General features: G+C 40.2%; 2 protein-coding genes and 1 long non-coding RNA gene across 3 annotated transcripts in view; 1 reads left to right on the top strand and 2 right to left on the bottom strand.

The window, feature by feature from the left end:
* LOC148731150 (uncharacterized) overlaps positions 1-7,958 on the top strand; it is a 28,923-nt gene extending 20,965 nt beyond the window's left edge. The window contains exons 2-3 of the long non-coding RNA XR_016001209.1: positions 7,450-7,518; positions 7,867-7,958. This is a non-coding gene — a long non-coding RNA (uncharacterized LOC148731150). The remainder of the gene's footprint in view (positions 1-7,449; positions 7,519-7,866) is intronic.
* A 1,488-nt stretch (positions 7,959-9,446) lies between these two features.
* Positions 9,447-12,803, bottom strand: LOC148731149 (uncharacterized). Its single transcript, XM_088761893.1, has one exon. It carries the CDS (start codon positions 12,801-12,803, stop codon positions 9,447-9,449), a length of 3,357 nt encoding a protein of 1,118 aa, XP_088618019.1.
* Positions 12,804-13,035: 232 nt separating this feature from the next.
* LOC148731148 (uncharacterized) lies at positions 13,036-14,784 on the bottom strand. Its single transcript, XM_088762329.1, has one exon. It carries the CDS (start codon positions 14,529-14,531, stop codon positions 13,143-13,145), a length of 1,389 nt encoding a protein of 462 aa, XP_088618455.1. The 5' UTR covers positions 14,532-14,784; the 3' UTR covers positions 13,036-13,142.
* Positions 14,785-19,004: the final 4,220 nt, after the last annotated feature.

Raw genomic sequence — 19,004 nt, 5'->3', positions numbered from 1 at the left:
CGGGACTCGAACCACTGACCTCTGCGATACTAGTGCAGCGCTCTACCAATTGAGCTAACAAGCCAACTGGGAGCAGGCCGTTAAGTCGATTCGTAATAAACCCGTGAAAGTGATAAATCAGATACAATGAAATATATGAAGTTTATATATTTTGAACTGCGGTATTAGATACGTATGATGCACGATCCTCGCAGTAGATAGCGCTATTAGCTTAAATATTTGAAGCTGTTCACTGTTTCTTAGGTTCTGTATTTTTTTTTTCAGGGAGTGAGGAATCTGCTCTTTTCCTGCCAAGACTTTTTCCCACAAGGGCACTGAAAGCTTTCTCGATGGCACATCATAGGTTGGCAGATGATGAGATGGCACATCTTGTCAGTCAGTGCTTTTGTTGTACTGCCAATGTGTATGTAAAATTGTCACCCTGTATGAATTGAAGCTTTGGACGAAGTCAACAGATTAATATGTATTTCTGTAAAATCAATACTGTCTGTCAGCTTCATAGGGAGATTTCCACAAATAACATTGTTTGTATATATGAAACAAAATTTACACTGATCCATGAAAATAAAAATTTCACAATACATGTACAAAAAAAAAAAAAAAAAGAAAAAGACCAACTACAGAGAATAACCAAAAGTGCTAACCTCATTATAGTAATGCTTGATGCAGACAGTTATTTTTTGTTGCCTTTATAGAGTGCTGGAAACACAAACTATTATGTATTCATTTTTATTGTTTGAATTATTTCTCTGAAATTCCCATTTATTGTGACAGTAACATGGGTGTAGAAAGCTTTCTCGATGGCATTTTGTAAGTTGGCAGGTGAAAAAGTGGCACATCTTGTAAATCAGTGCTTTCAAGTGACAGAAGTCTTTCTTTTACCCATTCTTTAATTGCATACCAATGCTTTTGATTAATAAAGCTATTTATTCAGTTTAATTGTAAATGACAGTTTCTTAGGATTTATTGTGACTTGATTTTTGGAGGCATGAGCTATAGAACACATTATTTATATTGTAGACAATTTGCTCGGCCGAAGTCAAAATAATTTGTTAGTTTTGTGCAATATATGTTCGCAGTGTTTATGAAAATAAAATGTTATGTCTGTGGTAGGCAGAGGCCTGCCACTTTTGTTTGTCCGATTAGTTGTTTTAGTAAGGGTGGATTACATGAGCCGAGTTCACTCTTTGCTAGGATGGCATTATGTGGGCAGGCCAGCCTGACTCATGTAATCAGCCTCTAAGTGGATGATTGGCAGGCCTGTGGCCTGAATTATTATTTCCCTCGGATTTCTAGCAAAGGTAAATAGATCAATCACATTTAATTCCAGTTTCATTTACATTAAATTTTATTCTGAATACAGTTGAACCCAGTAAATGGGCCACCCTCAGGGAACTGGCAAGTGGCCACTAAATAAGGGTTTTTATTTCTTTTTTTGTTAGATCCCAATGCAAATTTATAGCAAATGAACAGCTTTGCTCAATGAGCAAGGTAAATGTAAAGCAAATGTCAAATTTACGTCACACTTGCATGGAATTTTGTCAGGAACAAATACTTGAGTTTAGCTTCAGTTTATAGCTATTGCAAATTTAGTTCAAGCACACTTCTTTTTCAGCTTGAGGATAGTGTTTCAGAAGAAGACATTTCATTCCCAGCAGACAAGATGGATCACAGAAAGCTAATGGTATCATCTATAGGATAGTGAAAGAAAAACCATTGCAATCTGTGTCCCTTGCGAGGATTCGAACCTCCTGCAGTCAGCCTAGAGAAGGTGATCCCAGCTGTGAGGAGAGTTTCGTGCGCTCCTCTCAGTGCTTGTCTATTTTCGCGTCTCGAGGAGAGGTGCAGTGCAGATTGCCCATACTTTGTTCTTACCCTCTGGTACCTCGGCAATGATGTATCCGTATCGTTTCTATTTTTATGTTTTATGATTTTTTTATTTTCATTGATTGATACGAGCACTGAGCCGTTAAATAGGTCTCAAACCCGGAGGCTAGACAAGTCGGTTCTCGGCTGTAACCACCAGAGGACTGTGTCTGTGTTCAAGCGGGGATTTACTTTTCTCCGGCACCCTTCACATTCAAAGTCAAAGGAATACAAAAAGAATAAAGCCAGGTTGGAGAGTATCTGCTTTTTAACTGAACAACATTAAAAAATTATGGCATTTGCAGAACGGAATGGTGACTGTAGCTTAACTTGAGAGGGGCCACGAGAACTAATTGTTTATATCATATCAGTCAAAAATCAATTATCTCAGAAAAATTGCGCATCACCTTATCAGCTGGAAGACAAAAAAAAGTAAGAGCTGGGTCAATATTCATAAGGAACATCTGCTCTATCAGCTGGGCAGAGGAAGAAATTTGTGTGGACCTTTGTGATGATTCAAACCTCAATTTATTTAACATCGCTACCAAACGTTCTTATAGCAGAGCAGAAAGACAAACTTCTGGGTGGACGCATGTGAGGATTCAAACCTCAGGCTTTTTAATCAATATTCCTGGAAAGGAGAAAGATTGTAAGCCTTACATTTAATACGGAGAAAGAAATAAGCCACACGACAAAAGAAAACAAAGGCAAATAATATGAACCAGAAACATTACAAACTTGCCGCAATAGTCTACGAAGGTACTTTCTCAATGGGGCGTCCATGCCCCCACAGCCAGTAGACAACTCCGACCTCAAAAAATCTTCAGGGATTGAGTGCGAGGAAGTTTCAATGTTAATCGTCTCAAGCAACGTTCAATAGCGGTTATGTTCTCATGTAATAATTAAAGACGTAAAGATATATATGGAGGTATGTATCAATACATACACATGACTTTTTTTATATTCAAATTAACTGACCTTCATAGTCAGATGAACTTGAAATTTCGTGAAATCACGGGAATTTGAAGTCGCCACGAAAGTATCTGTTAATTTCTTTCCGTTACCTTTCCGCTTATGCCTTTCGAAAGTTGAACGTGATTCGAAGCCATTAAAGCGCGCGCAGAAAACATTTCCTGACTTGTCATCGCACTCCATGCGCTCTTTAAAGGAGATGCAAAAATGAAACCGTCGCTTTCAATAAGATGTTTCGACCCCAGAAAGAATTGTGAGCTCACGTTGCTGCACGTAAAACAAAATTTGCTCTTCTGGCTCATCAGTGCAAGTGTTGGCTGATTTGTGATGAATATTCTGTTGACAGTTCAGATTACAATGAGACTATCTTTAATGCATGAATTAAAGATGTCAGAACAGCTATACTCATTTAAATCTCACCTTAAAGTCAACTTAAATGTATTTTAATGAAACACCCTCTTTTGTGCCAAAAAAGAAACCACTTAAAGGATACTGAAAGATTTGCGCTACTAAAGTTAAACTTATGTTCAATTAAAGATTCATTAAAGGTTAGAGTTAGCTTTCGGATATTTCATTTGACAATTAAAGACGATTAAAGCTTTACTCAACCTTTAAAACTGCTTTAGATTTTGCCTAAAGGCACTGAAATAAGAACATTCGTCCTGTGAATCATGTTGCGTATTCTCATTCGGCTGCTCACCAGCATACCATACTCCAGCGATATATTTCATTATAACTAAATCATAGCCAACACAGCCTATTTTTTACCCTTGTTGCCCTCATTCACTTGATTATAATAAATAAATTCTCATCAATTTTTCTGTTCCTCTTGCATCACTTTCTTGCATTTCAAGATTCGTATAAAGCCAATTTTCCATGATATATAGAAGCTCGTTTCAAACGATTTTTTTCTTCAGTCTTCGAATCTCACATCCCCTATATCTCCTAATATTGGATTTTCCTTATTCATTCTGGTGTAGCGACTTGTCCTACAACCAACTGGAAAAGTTACCTTCAGGAGCCTTCTTTCATTGTCCGTATATTTACGAACTGTGAGTAAACGTTTGTTTTGCTTGCTATAGGGTTATAAATCATCTTCTCACCTTAACTAACTCTACTCGCGTGATTTTTGTAAAAATAACTCTTTATTTCATGGCCATATCTCAGAAGGACTGGTTTAAACCAAGTTGAGTTATTTCGCTGGCTAAAAACCGATATTGACCGCGGTCTAAATTTTTCCATCTAGAGCTATAACTTTTTAACATATCTTTTAAAAGTGCAACAGGTAGGAAAAAAAAGGAGAGAGTTCACGTTGAGCAGAGGAGTGTTTTCGTTTGTTTCATTTTGTTTTGTTTTGTCTCTCTTTATTGCGCCAATGTGGTTACTAGGACGGATACTTTGTGTTTATTGTTTGGACATACGATAACCATATTATCAACTGAGCCAATTAAGTCTGTATGAGAGAGTTATGACATCGTTTATTGACACAGAAATTCCTGCGTTCATTCTATTTAAGATATCTGTCGTTCACGGTGGTTCAAAACTTGTAGACCACCCGCTTGGGTAGACAGATCCGATTATAAAGTGGCTGCGCAATAAAGCTTTTTCAGGTTTCCACTTCGACTATAAATTACTTGAAGGTCATAAAGTGCTAGTTGGTACTAGTTCTTGGCAACATGCAGCGCTGTGTAACTTTAAAATTTTGATTTTTTTCCATCGCTTTTCTGAGTTCAACGCCACGCCCTGTCGGGAAACAAGTATAAACGCAATTTGAAACCTCAACATGAAAGAAATATCAATGGTCATTTTGATATTTTGGTGAAGCAGATATGGTGGAAGGAAAGTTTAGGCTTCCCTTTTACATTTTTTGGCGAGGTCCGACAGATAATAAATGATTTTATGGGGATCATCCTTTTTAAATCGCAAAGGTCTTTACCTGACATTAATTCTGTAAATCTCAAGAAGACGGATACCTGGAGAGCGTTCTTCTCCCGGTTAGATAACAGAATTCAAACCACTTAGCAGTTTATTTCCAGCTTTTCAAAATACTATTCTTCAGACATTTCTCCCGTAAACTTCTTTTGTAAATGGATTCTAGTCCATTTTGATTGGTCTGTTTCCATCACTAATCTGTTCAACCTCCTAATTACCAACTGATTCAAAGACATTAAGAAAAGGAAATAGTTTTATATTGGCATGTGTTGTATAACGTGGCAAAACATCAATAAAAAGTGAACTTTTTAAAACACAGAAGTAAATTAAGTAGTGATAAAAGTAAATTGAAAGTGAGTGCGGCAGATATTATCATGTTAAAAAAGAGAGGCAACATTTTCATCGCGAGGATGCATTCTGAAAATGGATTTTCATCAGTCTCTTTTCTTTAGCAGGAGAAAAGCCAAAACAGACAGAGCTCGCGTTCCAGTCATTTACGCCTTAGTTTAAGGAAAATCTCTCAAAGAGCAGTTGTTAATTCCTGTTGTACGAAGCGTTCAGAAAGATGTCTGATGTTGTCACATTTCTCAGTTGTTATCTTGTAAGAGTGAAATAGCAGCATACAAGGAAATCAACCTGTTGTTTTTTCCTTCTTTCCAAATTGACGCAGTTTCCTGAACAACAACAACATAAAGAACTTCTCCTCTGACCAACTACCCCCTGTATATTCGGGGAGGAAATACCTTGAAAACCTGTAAGCTCTGTGGCTTTGGATTCTTACTCCATTCTAGATCGGTAGTTCTGCCAAATCTACAGCTCTGAAATACATATAGCAACATATCCTCCTCCGAGATACTGAGTGGGAATATGAACACTTTTGCACCGCCAATCCTAGGATAATTTGAGTAATTTTAGTTTAAATATGTTGGTGATTCTTGAACTATAAAATTGTTCAAAAGGAATGGCGATGACTGTATTTGTAAATTTGTGGTCGCCATACTGTGAAGGATTCATGAATTGGAACTGGCAGCGGGCGAGGCGTGCTCAGCGTAGACTCACATTCCCCGAATTAAAGAGTTTTAGTTGGTAACACATGAAGTTGAGAAAGATGTGGTCCTAACTTTTGAAAAGAAAACTGTCTATCTTCAAGGTGAAAGTGGGTTGTTTCCATCCTTGTGCGCCACAAAATGAATAGGCTACTTGTTTAATGCTGGCTACATCGCTACTGGATTTCTGTAGCTCCTTTAAAAAGCTCTTAGATGTTCAATTTCTATAGTTGGCTGTGAGTAAATTATTTGAGTAGCTCTGCTCTAAGCCGCTTACGCAGTGACGTACCTGTTGCTCGAGTTTTAAATTTGAACTCGCAGAGCGAGCACAGCACTTAAATAATGACTCTACATTTGCATCTTTTTCTGAATATATGTGTGGTCAGATTTCTAAACGATGGTCGAGTTTGTGATTTGAAAACTGCAGTTTCACGATGTATCAGCATTGAACATGATAAGAAGTTTCACTCATTAGGAAGTAAATTGTGATTGGCTAGTCTTGCGCTTTATAAAGAGAAAAACCCAGCTCTCAGACACACATAATCAACTCTTGGTTAATGTAATGGTATTAAGCTGATCAAAAATTCTTCCGAAGAGTGAACTGCAAATAGTTCATTGAAATTTTTAAACAACTTTTAAAAAACTTTTAAAAATTCAAGAAAGATTTAGTGTCCTATTAGGAAAGTGAGTGCAACAATAATTTCCTTAGGCTTCTCTGTTTGGCGCCTTCGGAATAATCAAAAGGATTCTCTTTCTCGATTTCTTTTCTTAAAAAATAACTCAAAGTTTATAACGCATCATAATGCTATTGAGTCAACTTATGATATTAAGCTGGAGGTAACCACGGTTTTCTCGCAGTATTAATTGAGGATGTTTAGTTTGTGGTTTAACTGGCGGTTATCACTTCCAGGGAATGTAATGCATTCTGAACCTTCTTCAAATACCAAAAATCCAAATTGAAGCCCTAAACTGAGCAAGTTAGAGAAGACGAAAAAGAAAGTGGTCGTAACAACAAAAACTATGAGATCAGCGGTGCCCTTTGCTTAGTGGCAATCAATCACTTTTCTCTCTCCCACAATATTTCTTACTTCAAATCTCTTGGGCTACGTAAATTCCCAAGGATACTATCCCGAGGCAAAAATTGTTGCGCCGAATTTATTCTTGCCCGAACTCGATGCCTGCCAGGCGCGATCTAAACCTTCCGGTACAAGTCTCAGAGGATAACGAACAATAGGACTATTGGCCGAAAACGAATCATACCAAAACAATAAGCAAAGTTTAATAGGACAGAATTGATCAACTTATATATAACTGATAATTGTTAATGAGTGTTGTTGACCATCAAACTGTTCTCTGTAACATAGTTAGACTAATTTGAAATTCACTTGAATCTTCCTTCTTTTAAATCATCAGTGGACGCTGTAATGAGTTCGTTTCACTTGCATTGCTGAGAAATGTCTAAGCTTTTGTTCAAAAATCTTTATTCTTGTTACTTTCAATGTTAACTTTGGTGTGCAACCACAGTTTGTCTCTATTTCGTTTTACATCTGTGGACAAGATCAAAAGAGAATCGTACACTCTCAACTGAGTAATCGAGGAACGTCGAGAAAATAAATTTATCTTTTTATAACAGAACTCTGGACTTTAACAAACTGGAGACTCTTCCAAGTGATCTCTTCAAGGGCTACAGGCTAAATGATCTGTAAGTTATTTGCTTTTTAATGAATTTTGAAAATCGGAATAAAATACTAACAAATGACTGCATTTGAAAAACATCGGGTACCTGTATAAATCCTCTTTAACAACATAGTTAATAATTAGGGGGAAAAAGATCCTTTCTATCACTTTAAATGGCATATCATTTAGACGTGAGATAATTCATTCCAAAACAATTCCATGTTAACCGGCCTCAGGTTTAATCCGTTCATGTTCCTCTGTCCATCGAGAACAAGCCTTAGGCAAACAGCTGCGCATTTTGCAAGTTCTAGTCAGTACAAGGAATGAAATTCTTTCTGATACTAACGGGTATTTAACTTAATGTGTTTTACAGGTGGCTGGGAAATAACAACTTAAAGAACTTATCTGAAGATTTCTTCGCTGAGCAATATTGGTTAAAATATTTGTGAGTAGCAATTATTTGGCACCTTTTTGAACAAACATTAGAGATGTAATTCAGTTTTCTCTCTTATGTTTCTGACGGGATAGCATATGTCAGCAGCGTGAACATGATCTCATTTGAAAAAGTTTAGTTTTCAATCCAAAGTGTAATCACTCAAAAGCGTAACGTTTTCAGATTTAAGTAGGTCGTATGTGTGCTGGTGGTACCAAGTAGTTACATGTTTGTGCGTGCGCATTTCTGAGTGCTTGTGCGAGTGTGCAGATTACAATGGTTGTCCAACACATTTATAAGTATCTAAACGTGACCAGCACTATAGAAATGAAAAACAGTTCAGCCTGGAAATCTCGAACAAGTTACACAGTCAGATCATTTGAAAGGAACAACACTGATGTATCCTTCGGGCTCAATTATCTTATTAAGAGTCGATGAAGACGACAAACAAAGATGTTAAACACAATGGTTCTATCAATAAATTGTCCATTGCAAAAAGGAAATTTGGACACCCTTGCAAAAGGAAATTTGGACACCTTTCGAACGCTTAGAAATTGCTTGAATCGCGAGCGTAAGATCTGCCGAGCAAAGTACTACGAAGCAAAGGTTAGCCATTTGAGGGAGTGCAAGCCATCGGTGCGGTGGAAAGAGGTGAAAAAGCTCAGCAGCATGTCACCTGACTCAGAAACGCGTGTTAACACCAGCAAATTACTGCAACACCTAGGTTTTTCACCTGGTGATCTGGCGAATTACATCAATTCAGCATTCCTGACTCCAATGCAGAGTTTTGAACCTCTTACCCATAATCCTTTTGATCCACCACAAACCAACGACGAAAGTCATGCCCTAAATACGATATCGGAGTTTTCAACCTTTATGAAACTGTCCGCACTCAACCCCTCTGTAACTGACACTCCGTTACAGTTTGAAATACGTACCTTTTTTAATCTCGACGATTCACTTGTACATAACACACAGAAAAAATACAGAATTAACAATGCGAACTTAAACCCAACGAAAACTAAAATACAGCGAAAGGAATACGAGAAACTACAGGAAAATACAAACGAAAGCGTAAACACTTACAAGATCTGTACGGCACTCCGGAATAACAACGACTGAATGAAAATCACAACTACGATGTTATATAGCGGATAAAAGGCTAAAACAATAGACTAAACAAGGCTACACAATACTCAAAGGCGATTACATGAGACAACGCTGACAAACTTAATTTACATTTTGACAGCACGAAAAAATATAAACTAATAAACACAGAACTGAACTATCGAGACGAGAACTATTTACACTAATTACAATTAACAAAGACGAACGACAGAGCTGATAAGAAAAAAATAATAATAACTCTCGTGGCTACATAGCCCCCCTAATGAACCACTAAAGTCCACAGTTCATTACTTAACGTAACTATTGTACGACGCGAGAGTAAGTTTATCCTTTTACAGTATGGATTTTCAATTCCATTGCATTCTTCTTAACAACAGGTTCAGTTTCTCTTTTTAAGCTTTGTTTTCTCCCTCTAAGAAACACAGTTTAGTCACTGGTCTTGTAAGAATTGTGGTAACTGTTTGCACCTTGGCTGATCGGACTTTCCCGTCTTTTCCCGTGAAAACTTCGGTTACTCGGCCTAACGGCCATCTTCCTCGATGAATGTTGTCATCTGCAATTAGTACCAGGTCTCCGTTCGCTAAGCAACGGCGAGGTTTGGTCCATTTTGCTCTCTCTTGGAGGGTTGGCAAATACTCCTTCAACCAGCGCTTCCAAAACAAATTGGCCATGTACTGGACTTGACGCCAGCGTCGCTTGCTGTACATTTCTTCTTTGTTGAAGACTCCAGGAGGCAAATTTGGGTTGGCTCTTAACAGGAGCAGATGGTTTGGCGTAAGAGGCTCCAGGTCCTTCGGGTCACTACTGACTGGAGTCAAAGGTCTGCTATTTAAGATCCCTTCAACTTCACTCATCAAGGTTCGGAGCATTTCTTCAGAGACGAGTTGTTGTCCTAGCAGTGCTCTCAGGATCTTGCGCACAGATCTGATTGTACGCTCCCAGGCCCCACCCATGTGTAAGGCTGTAGGGGGATTGAATTTCCATCTAATATTCTTCTGACGAAGAAAACTGTGGATTGATTCTTGATTTAAATCATTCAATGACTCGCGTAACTCTCTTTCCCCTGCTTGGAAGTTCGTCCCATTGTCACTGTAAACGGTAACTGGACATCCTCGTAAATTAATGAATCTTCGTAACGCATTAACGAATGAATCAGTGTCAAGCGAGTTCACGACCTCTATATGAACGGCTCTGACGACCAGGCAAGTAAACAAACACCCGAAACGTTTCACGTTCGAGCGATCTTGGCGTACATAAAAGGGACCAAAGTAATCCACGCCTACGTATGTGAACGGTGGATCTCCTGACATTAGTCTTTCCCTTGGTAGGTCAGCCATCAACTGCTCTCCACGAACTGCACCGAGTTTCTTACACTGGAAACAGCCACTAATCACTCGACGCACAGCTGAACGCCCCTTGATTATCCAATAGAATTTTCGTAAGCTGGACAGTACGTATTCTTGACCGAGGTGGCCAACCTTTTTGTGGTGCTGAGAAATGATCATATCCGTTACCTGATGACGATACGGCAGAATAATTGGATGTTTTGCGTCATAGTTGACTAAGGCATTTTCCAGTCTTCCTCCAACTCTTAGAATTCCAGTGTCATCCAACAATGGATGAAGTTTGCGCATGTGAGCTGGTATCTTAAGACTCTTTAACTCGGAGGTAACTCCACGTGAAGGTTTCGATGAACTGATTGTCTGTATGGCTTGAATGACTTCCGGAAATGAAAGTTTTTGTACATGCTTGATAACTTCCCGTTCTGCGTTCTGTAATTCTTCCACGGACAGGAACTGGGATCCCTCTTTCAAACTGCTCTCAGGTGTGGTGTTAATGGATCTGCTACTGTTTCTTTCGATGAGCCACGTTCTGAACCTCAATAGCCAGGCCACAGCTCTTCGTAATCTGTCCCAAGATGAGTAATACTCTATCAACCTGGAGAGAACTTCGCTTCGATGACGTGTCAACGACTGGCTGTGAGAATGAGTTTCACGCTTGATTTCTGGATCATCATCTGAAGGTCCTGATCGGTGAATTGTAGGATCACACGGCCAGAACTCTTCTTTTTTCTTCAGAAACTCGGGACCACTCAGCCATTTACTGCTTGTACTCATTTCTTCCACTGTAAGACCTCTGGATACTTCGTCTGCCGGGTTGTCTTCGGAGCTAACATATCTCCACTGATGAGGTGCTGAATTTTCATGTATAACTGACAGCCGATTTGCAACAAACGTATGGAAACGTTTTGACTGATTTCTGATGTACTGCAACACGCAGGTGGAGTCCGACCAAAATGTCGATTGGCTAATCGGAATATCCAGCTCTTCTCTAACGGTCTGATCTAACTGAATGGCTAAGACTGCAGCTGACAGTTCCAACCTTGGCACAGTCATAGGTCTCAAGTGAGCAAGGCGAGACTTCCCCATGAGAAACGCACAATGGATTCTTTCCTCGACATCCTCCAATCTGAGATAGGAGACTGCTCCATATGCGATTTGCGACGCGTCGGCAAAGTTGTGTAACTCAGCCATCTTCAAGTCTCCAAAGCAGGTTGGCTTAACGCATCTGTCTACTGTTATCCGAGAGAGACCGACCAACTGAGCCTTCCACTTCTCCCACCTTTCACCATCATTAGCGCTGATTGGATCATCCCATCCAAGTTTCTGCTTACAGAGCTCTTGTAACAATTTCTTAGCCGGGAGGATGATTGGCGCAACGAAACCAAGTGGATCATAAACGGAACTTGAAAGGGAAAGTATACCGCGACGGGTGTTCGGTCTGTCTTTAAGAGCAACCTTAAATAGGAACTTATCGCTCTCCATGTCCCAGTGGAGCCCCAACGTGCGTTGCATCGGTAGCTTGTCTTTGTCTAGGTCAAGGTCTAGTACCGGTTGATCTCTCTCAGATTGAGGGACTGTACTCAGAACTTCCAAACTGTTGCACGACCACTTTATGAGTCGAAATCCGCCTTTGGAGAGCATTTCTCGGAGCTGATACACAACTTCGATAGCATTTTCAGCTGACTTTACCGATTTTAGGCAGTCATCAACATAGAAATTCCTTCTGACAGTCTTAACTATCTCTTCCGAGAATTCACCTTTGTTGTCTTCTGCTGTCTTTCTTAGCGCAAAGCTAGAACAACTTGGAGACGAGGTCGCGCCAAACAAATGGACCTCCATACGATGATCAACTGGTTCTTGGGTCAGATCTCCTTCTGGCAACCAGAGGAATCTGAATGCATCTCGGTCACCTGGCACTACTCTGACCTGATGGAACATACACTCAATATCAGCAGACGACGCGACTTGTTCTTCCCGAAATCTCATTAGTACACCAACGATAGAATTTGTCAAATCTGGTCCAGTAAGGAGCTGATCGTTCAGAGACGTTCCTTTATGTTTGGCAGCGCAATCAAAAACCACTCGAGTCTTTCCAGGTTTGTTCAGCACTGGGTGGTGGGGTAGATACCAAATCGGCTTGTTCTTTACATGAATCTCATTAAGTGGCACTCGTGAAGCGTGACCTTTGGTAAGATACTGTTCCATGGTGGTCTTGTAATTTTTCAGAAGCTCACCATCTTGCATGAACCTGCCTTTAAGCGCCAGTAGCCTCTTTTCTGCCATGCAGCGATTATAAGGCAAGACTGGTGGGTAGTTTCTCCAAGGAAGCGCAATTTGGTAATGACCATGCTCAAGTTTCACAGATTGTTCCATAACTTCAAGGGCTCTCTTGTCTTCCACTGACATGCCAAGCTTGGATTGGGGAACAACTCCATAATTCTACACTTCCCAGAACCTTTCTAGCTGGTGCATAAGACAATCATTCTTTTCTCCCACGGGCTCCGCTGATCCAACAAAATTAACGTTAAGATGGCATTCTCCGCCAACGTTCTTATGCATAGGGCCCATGAGTGTCCAGCCAAGTGGCGTGCGTATAGCGTATGGCTCTCCCTTGTTACCACGTCTTTCCTGCAACACCCAAAAGGCATCAGGGACGTTGGTGCCTATAATCAATCGAACTTCCTTCTCACTAGTACTTGGCAGCTTGATGTCTCTAAGGTGAGGCCACTGCTTTAGATCTTGTTCTCATGGAATACTGCGGCCTGAAGCATTCAATTTATCAACTGTCCACAGTCTAACAACGTCAACTCTGTCACTTCCATCAAGTGGCTCAACAACTAGGCTTAATTCGTGACCAACTCTTGGGCTATCCTCTTTCTCTTGAGTTGTCAAATAAAACGTTTTCTGGCGTCCATGCACTCCAAGATCCATGGCTAGCTTCTTGTCACACAAGGAGATGTCTGATCCACCGTCTCGAAGGGCATAGGTTTCTATGGTCTTGTTGGCGTCATCATGACTTCGCACCTTTACAGGAACTACTCTCAGGCACACCTTTCCTTCTCCAGCTGAGGTACTATTAGTCTGTCCACTTTGAAACGGGGCACCGCCTTCAGCTTGAGTTCCTTTATCAGCCACTCTGTCGCTACCTTCCACTGCTGGTGGTGGAGATGGTGGATGAAGTAAGGTGTGATGTCTCCTCTTACATCCTGGGACTTCACAAGCACCCTTTGCTAAACATCCAACTCCTATGTGGCCATATTTAAAGCAATTGAAACAGAGCTGAGCTTTCTTCATTATCTCTAGGCGCTCTTCGAAGCTCTTGTCCTTGAAACACCTGCACCTAGCTAACGAATGATCACCACTGCACGATGGACACTTCATGAAAGAAGCTGGCTTGCAAAAAGGGGGTAGACTCTGTCTGCCACCGGATTTGGTCTCTTGAGTGTTAAATGTGCTGACGCGTTCTCCAGTTAATGTAGCACTGCTCGACTTAGGTTTTCGCCTTTCATTTTCCGATCTGTCGCGCGCGATGTCCACCACACAACCGAACACAGGGTTATTTGCTACTCTGGCTTTGACTTTAACAAATTCAGCGATGTGACTGATGTTCGTTCTTTGGCCAGTTTGCTGGATTTGGTCTGCAACTTCAACAAACTTGGTGCGGAGATGATATGGTAATCTCTGAACAATTCTTCTTAGGTTGTCTGCACTGTTTATTTCATCTAGATATCCAATGGATTCTAACGTATGTTCATAGTCCTTTAATTTGTCTGCAAAGGCAAGCAATCCCACGCGATCCCCTGGTTTCAGAGGGGGTCCTTCTGTTAACCTGGTTACGTACTTTGAGGCAATTGTGAAGGGGTGACCAAAACGTTCTTGAAGCAGTTCTCTTGCTCTTTGATATCCAAGGGATGGATCCATTACTAAGCAACATTTGATGGTATCGTTTGCTGCTCCAGAAGTGTACTGAAGAAGGTACATGAGTTTCTCGCTTTCACTGGCTGCATTGTTCACGATACTGGTTTCAAATGATTTGATAAAGTTCCAGTATTCGAGAGGATCACCATCAAACACTGTCAATTTCTTTTTAGGCAACGCAAATCCTTGCTTCATAGCTAAAGCCACACTATCCATAACTCCTCCACGCAAAACAGAACCTGTCGCCTCTGGATGTGCAAAGGCGGCAGTAGGTCCGGCTGACCAACTCTTATACTCCTGCGCATTAGATTTCAGCCGCAACGGAAGGTCTTGAGAACCAACGTTGCGTTCAACACGAGAATTAGAATATTCCTGATCAGGCGCATGTGCAGCTCCTACATTAACTCCTTCACTAAACGGCTTCAGATTTTCAAAAACGTTCGGTAACTTGGCTAAATCAACTAGCTCGTCATCCTGAAGTAACTTTCTTTAAAGTTCAGTTTTCCTAATTTCAAACTGCACATCCAAAAGCTCTAACTCTAGCTTCGTTTCTTCTTCCTGACGTAGTAATTCTTGGCTTTTCTTCAGCTGGTACAGCTTCAGTTGCGCTATTGCCTGAATCGCTTTAAGCTGTCTGATAGATAGTCTAGATGAATGCGAACTTTGCGAAGAATTAGCGGTACTTACACAGTCTTCAACTGGTATCTCATTTTCCTCGCGTGTTCCGGCGTTTAATCCCACCTCCTGGATCCATCGCTCTATTCCCGAAACGAAATCCATTTTTCGACGGAAATGTTCCTTGAAATAACGCGCTTCGCTTCCCCACACTTCCATATCTCCATCCAGAGTTGAGATATACTCGTAGTGCACCTGTTCGAAGCGAGAAAAAGCTTCCTCAATCTCCAGTAACTTCTGTTTAACTTCATCGACATTTTTCGGATCACTCAGCAGAACATCCGTAGCACGGTACAACATCGTTACTCTGGATAAACACCCTGACCTCGAATTCTTCTTTCGCACGCTTTCGAGGGCTTCTTCTGCGTGAGCTCGGCGTCTTCTCCGACCTTCAATTCCGGACAACATGTCATCCACTTCAGATCTTTGAATGCATGTAACTGACACTCCGTTACAGTTTGAAATACGTACCTTTTTTAATCTCGACGATTCACTTGTACATAACACACAGAAAAAATACAGAATTAACAATGCGAACTTAAACCCAACGAAAACTAAAATACAGCGAAAGGAATACGAGAAACTACAGGAAAATACAAACGAAAGCGTAACTACTTACAAGATCTGTACGGCACTCCGGAATAACAACGACTGAATGAAAATCACAACTACGATGTTATATAGCGGATAAAAGGCTAAAACAATAGACTAAACAAGGCTACACAATACTCAAAGGCGATTACATGAAACAACGCTGACAAACTTAATTTACATTTTTGACAGCACGAAAAAATATAAACTAATAAATACAGAACTGAACTATCGAGACGAGAACTATTTACACTAATTACAATGAACAAAGACGAACGACAGAGCTGATAAGAAAAAAATAATAATAACTCTCGTGGCTACACCCTCCAAAGCATAAGGGCCAGACGGCATCCCGGTATGGTTATTAAAAGAAAACGCTGATCTCTTGGCGGGACCAGTCTCTGTGATCCTTAACTCTTCGTTCCACGAATCCCGCCTTCCGCCTTACTAGAAAGAGGCTGATGTAGTTCCGGTCCCAAAACAAAGGCCCATTAATGATATTAACAAGCACCTCCGTCCCATTTCTCTCACGCCTATCTTGTCCAAACTCGCTGAAGACCACATTGTTGAGAAATATGTTAAACCAGCCGTGTTACAAAGTATCGACCCTCGCCAATTCGGATCTATTCTCAAGTCGTCTACCACACATGCTCTGGTCAACATGACGCATAATTGGCTTGTTAACGCCGACGGAAATGTTGCCACGGCAAGAGTAGCTCTACCTGACTTCCGTAAGGCTTTTGACCTTATCGACCATAGTGTTCTCGTTGAAAAACTAGCAACATATGATATTCCGAGTCAAACCAAAAGTTGGATTGTTGACTTTTTGATGAACCGGAAACAAAGAGTTAAACTTGCTCAAGATTGTCACTCTGAATGGTGCTCTGTACCATCCGGCGTCCCCTAAGGAACAAAATTAGGTCCCTAGTTATTACTCATCATGATTAACGATTTGGACACCCCAGCTGACTTGTGGAAATACGTGGAGGACACATCTTGTTCCGAGATAGTTACTAAGGGCAGTGAGAGCAAACTCCAAGAAGCTGTGGATGACCTTTCAAGACAAGCGAGTATCGATGGAATCCAACTGAATGAGGCCAAGTGCAAAGAATTACGAATTGGATTCTCTAACAGTAACTACGATTTTGAACCCCTGGTCCTAAATGGCAAACCCCTTGAATTAGTCACCAGTGCCAAAGTGCTAGGCGTGACCATTAGCCACGATTTAAAGTGGAACATGCACACCTCTGAACTAAGTAGACAATGTTCCTCTCGTCTCTACTTTTTGAGACAACTGAAGAGATCCGGAGTTGCACCAAGCGAACTTGTGCAATTCTATGTGACATGTATTAGGCTCGTCTTAGAATACGCAAGTCCTGTATTCCACCGTTCTCTACCAAACTACATCAGGGAAGATTTGGAACGGATCCAAAGAAGAGCACTCAGAATCATCTATCTTGAGCTGTCATATAGTGTAGCACTGGAAACAGCTGGCCTACCGAAACCTCACGAGAGGAGGGAAAATATTTCAACCAAACTGTTTGACGAGATATTCCGTAACCCCACCCATAGACTCCTCAGCCTCCTCCCCCAAAGGAAGAGTTGTAGATATGCACTGAGGCGCAAAAGTGATTTTACTCTCCCCATATACAAAACCGAGCGCTTGAAGAACAGTTTTATTTTTACCCATATTTATAAGATGTGGATAATTTTCCTTCTTTCTTAACGACGAGGTTGTAATATTTTATACCTCCTTTTTCATCTTCTGTAATTGTAAATATTCCCTAACTCAGCCTATGACTGCAAGGTGTTTATAATAAAGTATCTATCTATATATCTATCTATCTATCCATGCTAATTTAGAGGGATTAGTGTGCTGTACCACGTTACTTTCTAAGCATGCTCAAGATTACTTCAGAAACGCTGTGTTGTTTGATGAAAATCAGTTGTAATATATTTGATGACTCGAGTTAAAAAGTAAGAATCGAATGGTAACTTTTGAAAAACCCGTATTGAAATCCCTGGTGACGTATTGGAAAATAGACACCATAGCGAGGCTGACAGTGACCCGCAGAACATAAACAAAGGAATCAGGGCTCTTTCCTGCAACGATATCCCGGAACTAAAAGCGAATGATGTAATGGACATTTTGCTCTCTAATACAGACTCAAACTAAAAAACCACGCCGAAAATGGGGATAGTGTTTATGACTTGGATATTCTAAGTACAATAAGATAACCGGAAAATCTCTCCGCTAAGTTTGAAGCATCTTTCATCCAGTTAGATCTTTTCTTATCGTTTTCTATATGTCGGCGGTTGTGTGGTAATCGGCTAGAAAAGCTGCCTCCAAACATTTTTCAAGAAATGTACGCCTTGGAGGAAGTGTGAGTATACGTTTGTGATTTCTTTTCAAAAATTCTTCGCCAAAGTTAAACATTCCCTTCCTCTGCAATGCATTTTTATGTGATCGATCGCTCTCAAGTCGTTCTAAATATGGCTTAAAAACCTCTCGTTCCTGATTTATCGATCGGTAGTAGTCCAGCAGTTAGCCAGCCGGTTAGGGAGTTTGATCAGTTTTGTGTGAGTAGTTAATAAACCGTAGGTTCCAAAATTATAGGACTGCACGATAAAGTTCTACTTTCGTTGGAGACGAATAACGTACCAGTCTCGAAAACAAAAACTTGCACTTTGTTTTTTTGCATATTGAAAGGAGACGAAAAATTCAAATCGCAAATTTTAACAGAACAGTTTTTTTTTTTGTTATGGGTCATATGATATTGGGCGTGTCCAGATGACTTCACCAAGGGGATTGCACTCACTCCTTAAACAATTGTCCAAAGCTAGTCCAATAACAAAAAGATAACCTCGAGTTATGGCCAACTGAATCCATCTTCTCCCTTATTGACCAGCAAACATTTTGTTCAATGCTTCCATCTTTCCTCGCTAATATAAAAAAAAGAAAATTACTACGCAACTCACAAATCACCTGTCCACCTTACAAGTCTGTTAAACCATAGTTAATAGAGCTGTTAAACCATCGGATAAGGCGTATTTATTTATTGAACGTAACAAAAACCAAAACAAAATTGAACGGAAAAATTTTAGCTTTTTCTAGGGAGGGACGCTTCAAGTATAAAATCATGAGTTGGTAGTAAGATTTTGAAACTGATGTGAAAACCTTTTTTCAAGTTCAACCCAATATCTCTCACTTAAAATAAGTTTTTTTTCATAAATGACCGTGATTTTTGTTGTCAATTCAACGATTACTGGAACTGATTAACGAACTGCATCTGCCTAAATTCTATCAGATAAAAACTTCGGCACAAAAAAAAATTAATCCAAGAGAGATCCACATCGCCCTTGGAAATATAGTTAGTTAAATGAGTTTTCGTTTGTTTGTTTACTTTTTTTTCCTAACTGGCA

Source organism: Stylophora pistillata, chromosome 5, assembly GCF_964205215.1.
Source record: "Stylophora pistillata chromosome 5, jaStyPist1.2, whole genome shotgun sequence".
Classification (NCBI taxonomy): Eukaryota; Metazoa; Cnidaria; class Anthozoa; order Scleractinia; family Pocilloporidae; genus Stylophora; species Stylophora pistillata.
Note: the sequence above shows the minus strand (reverse complement) of the source record. Positions and strands in the feature narration are given on the sequence as shown.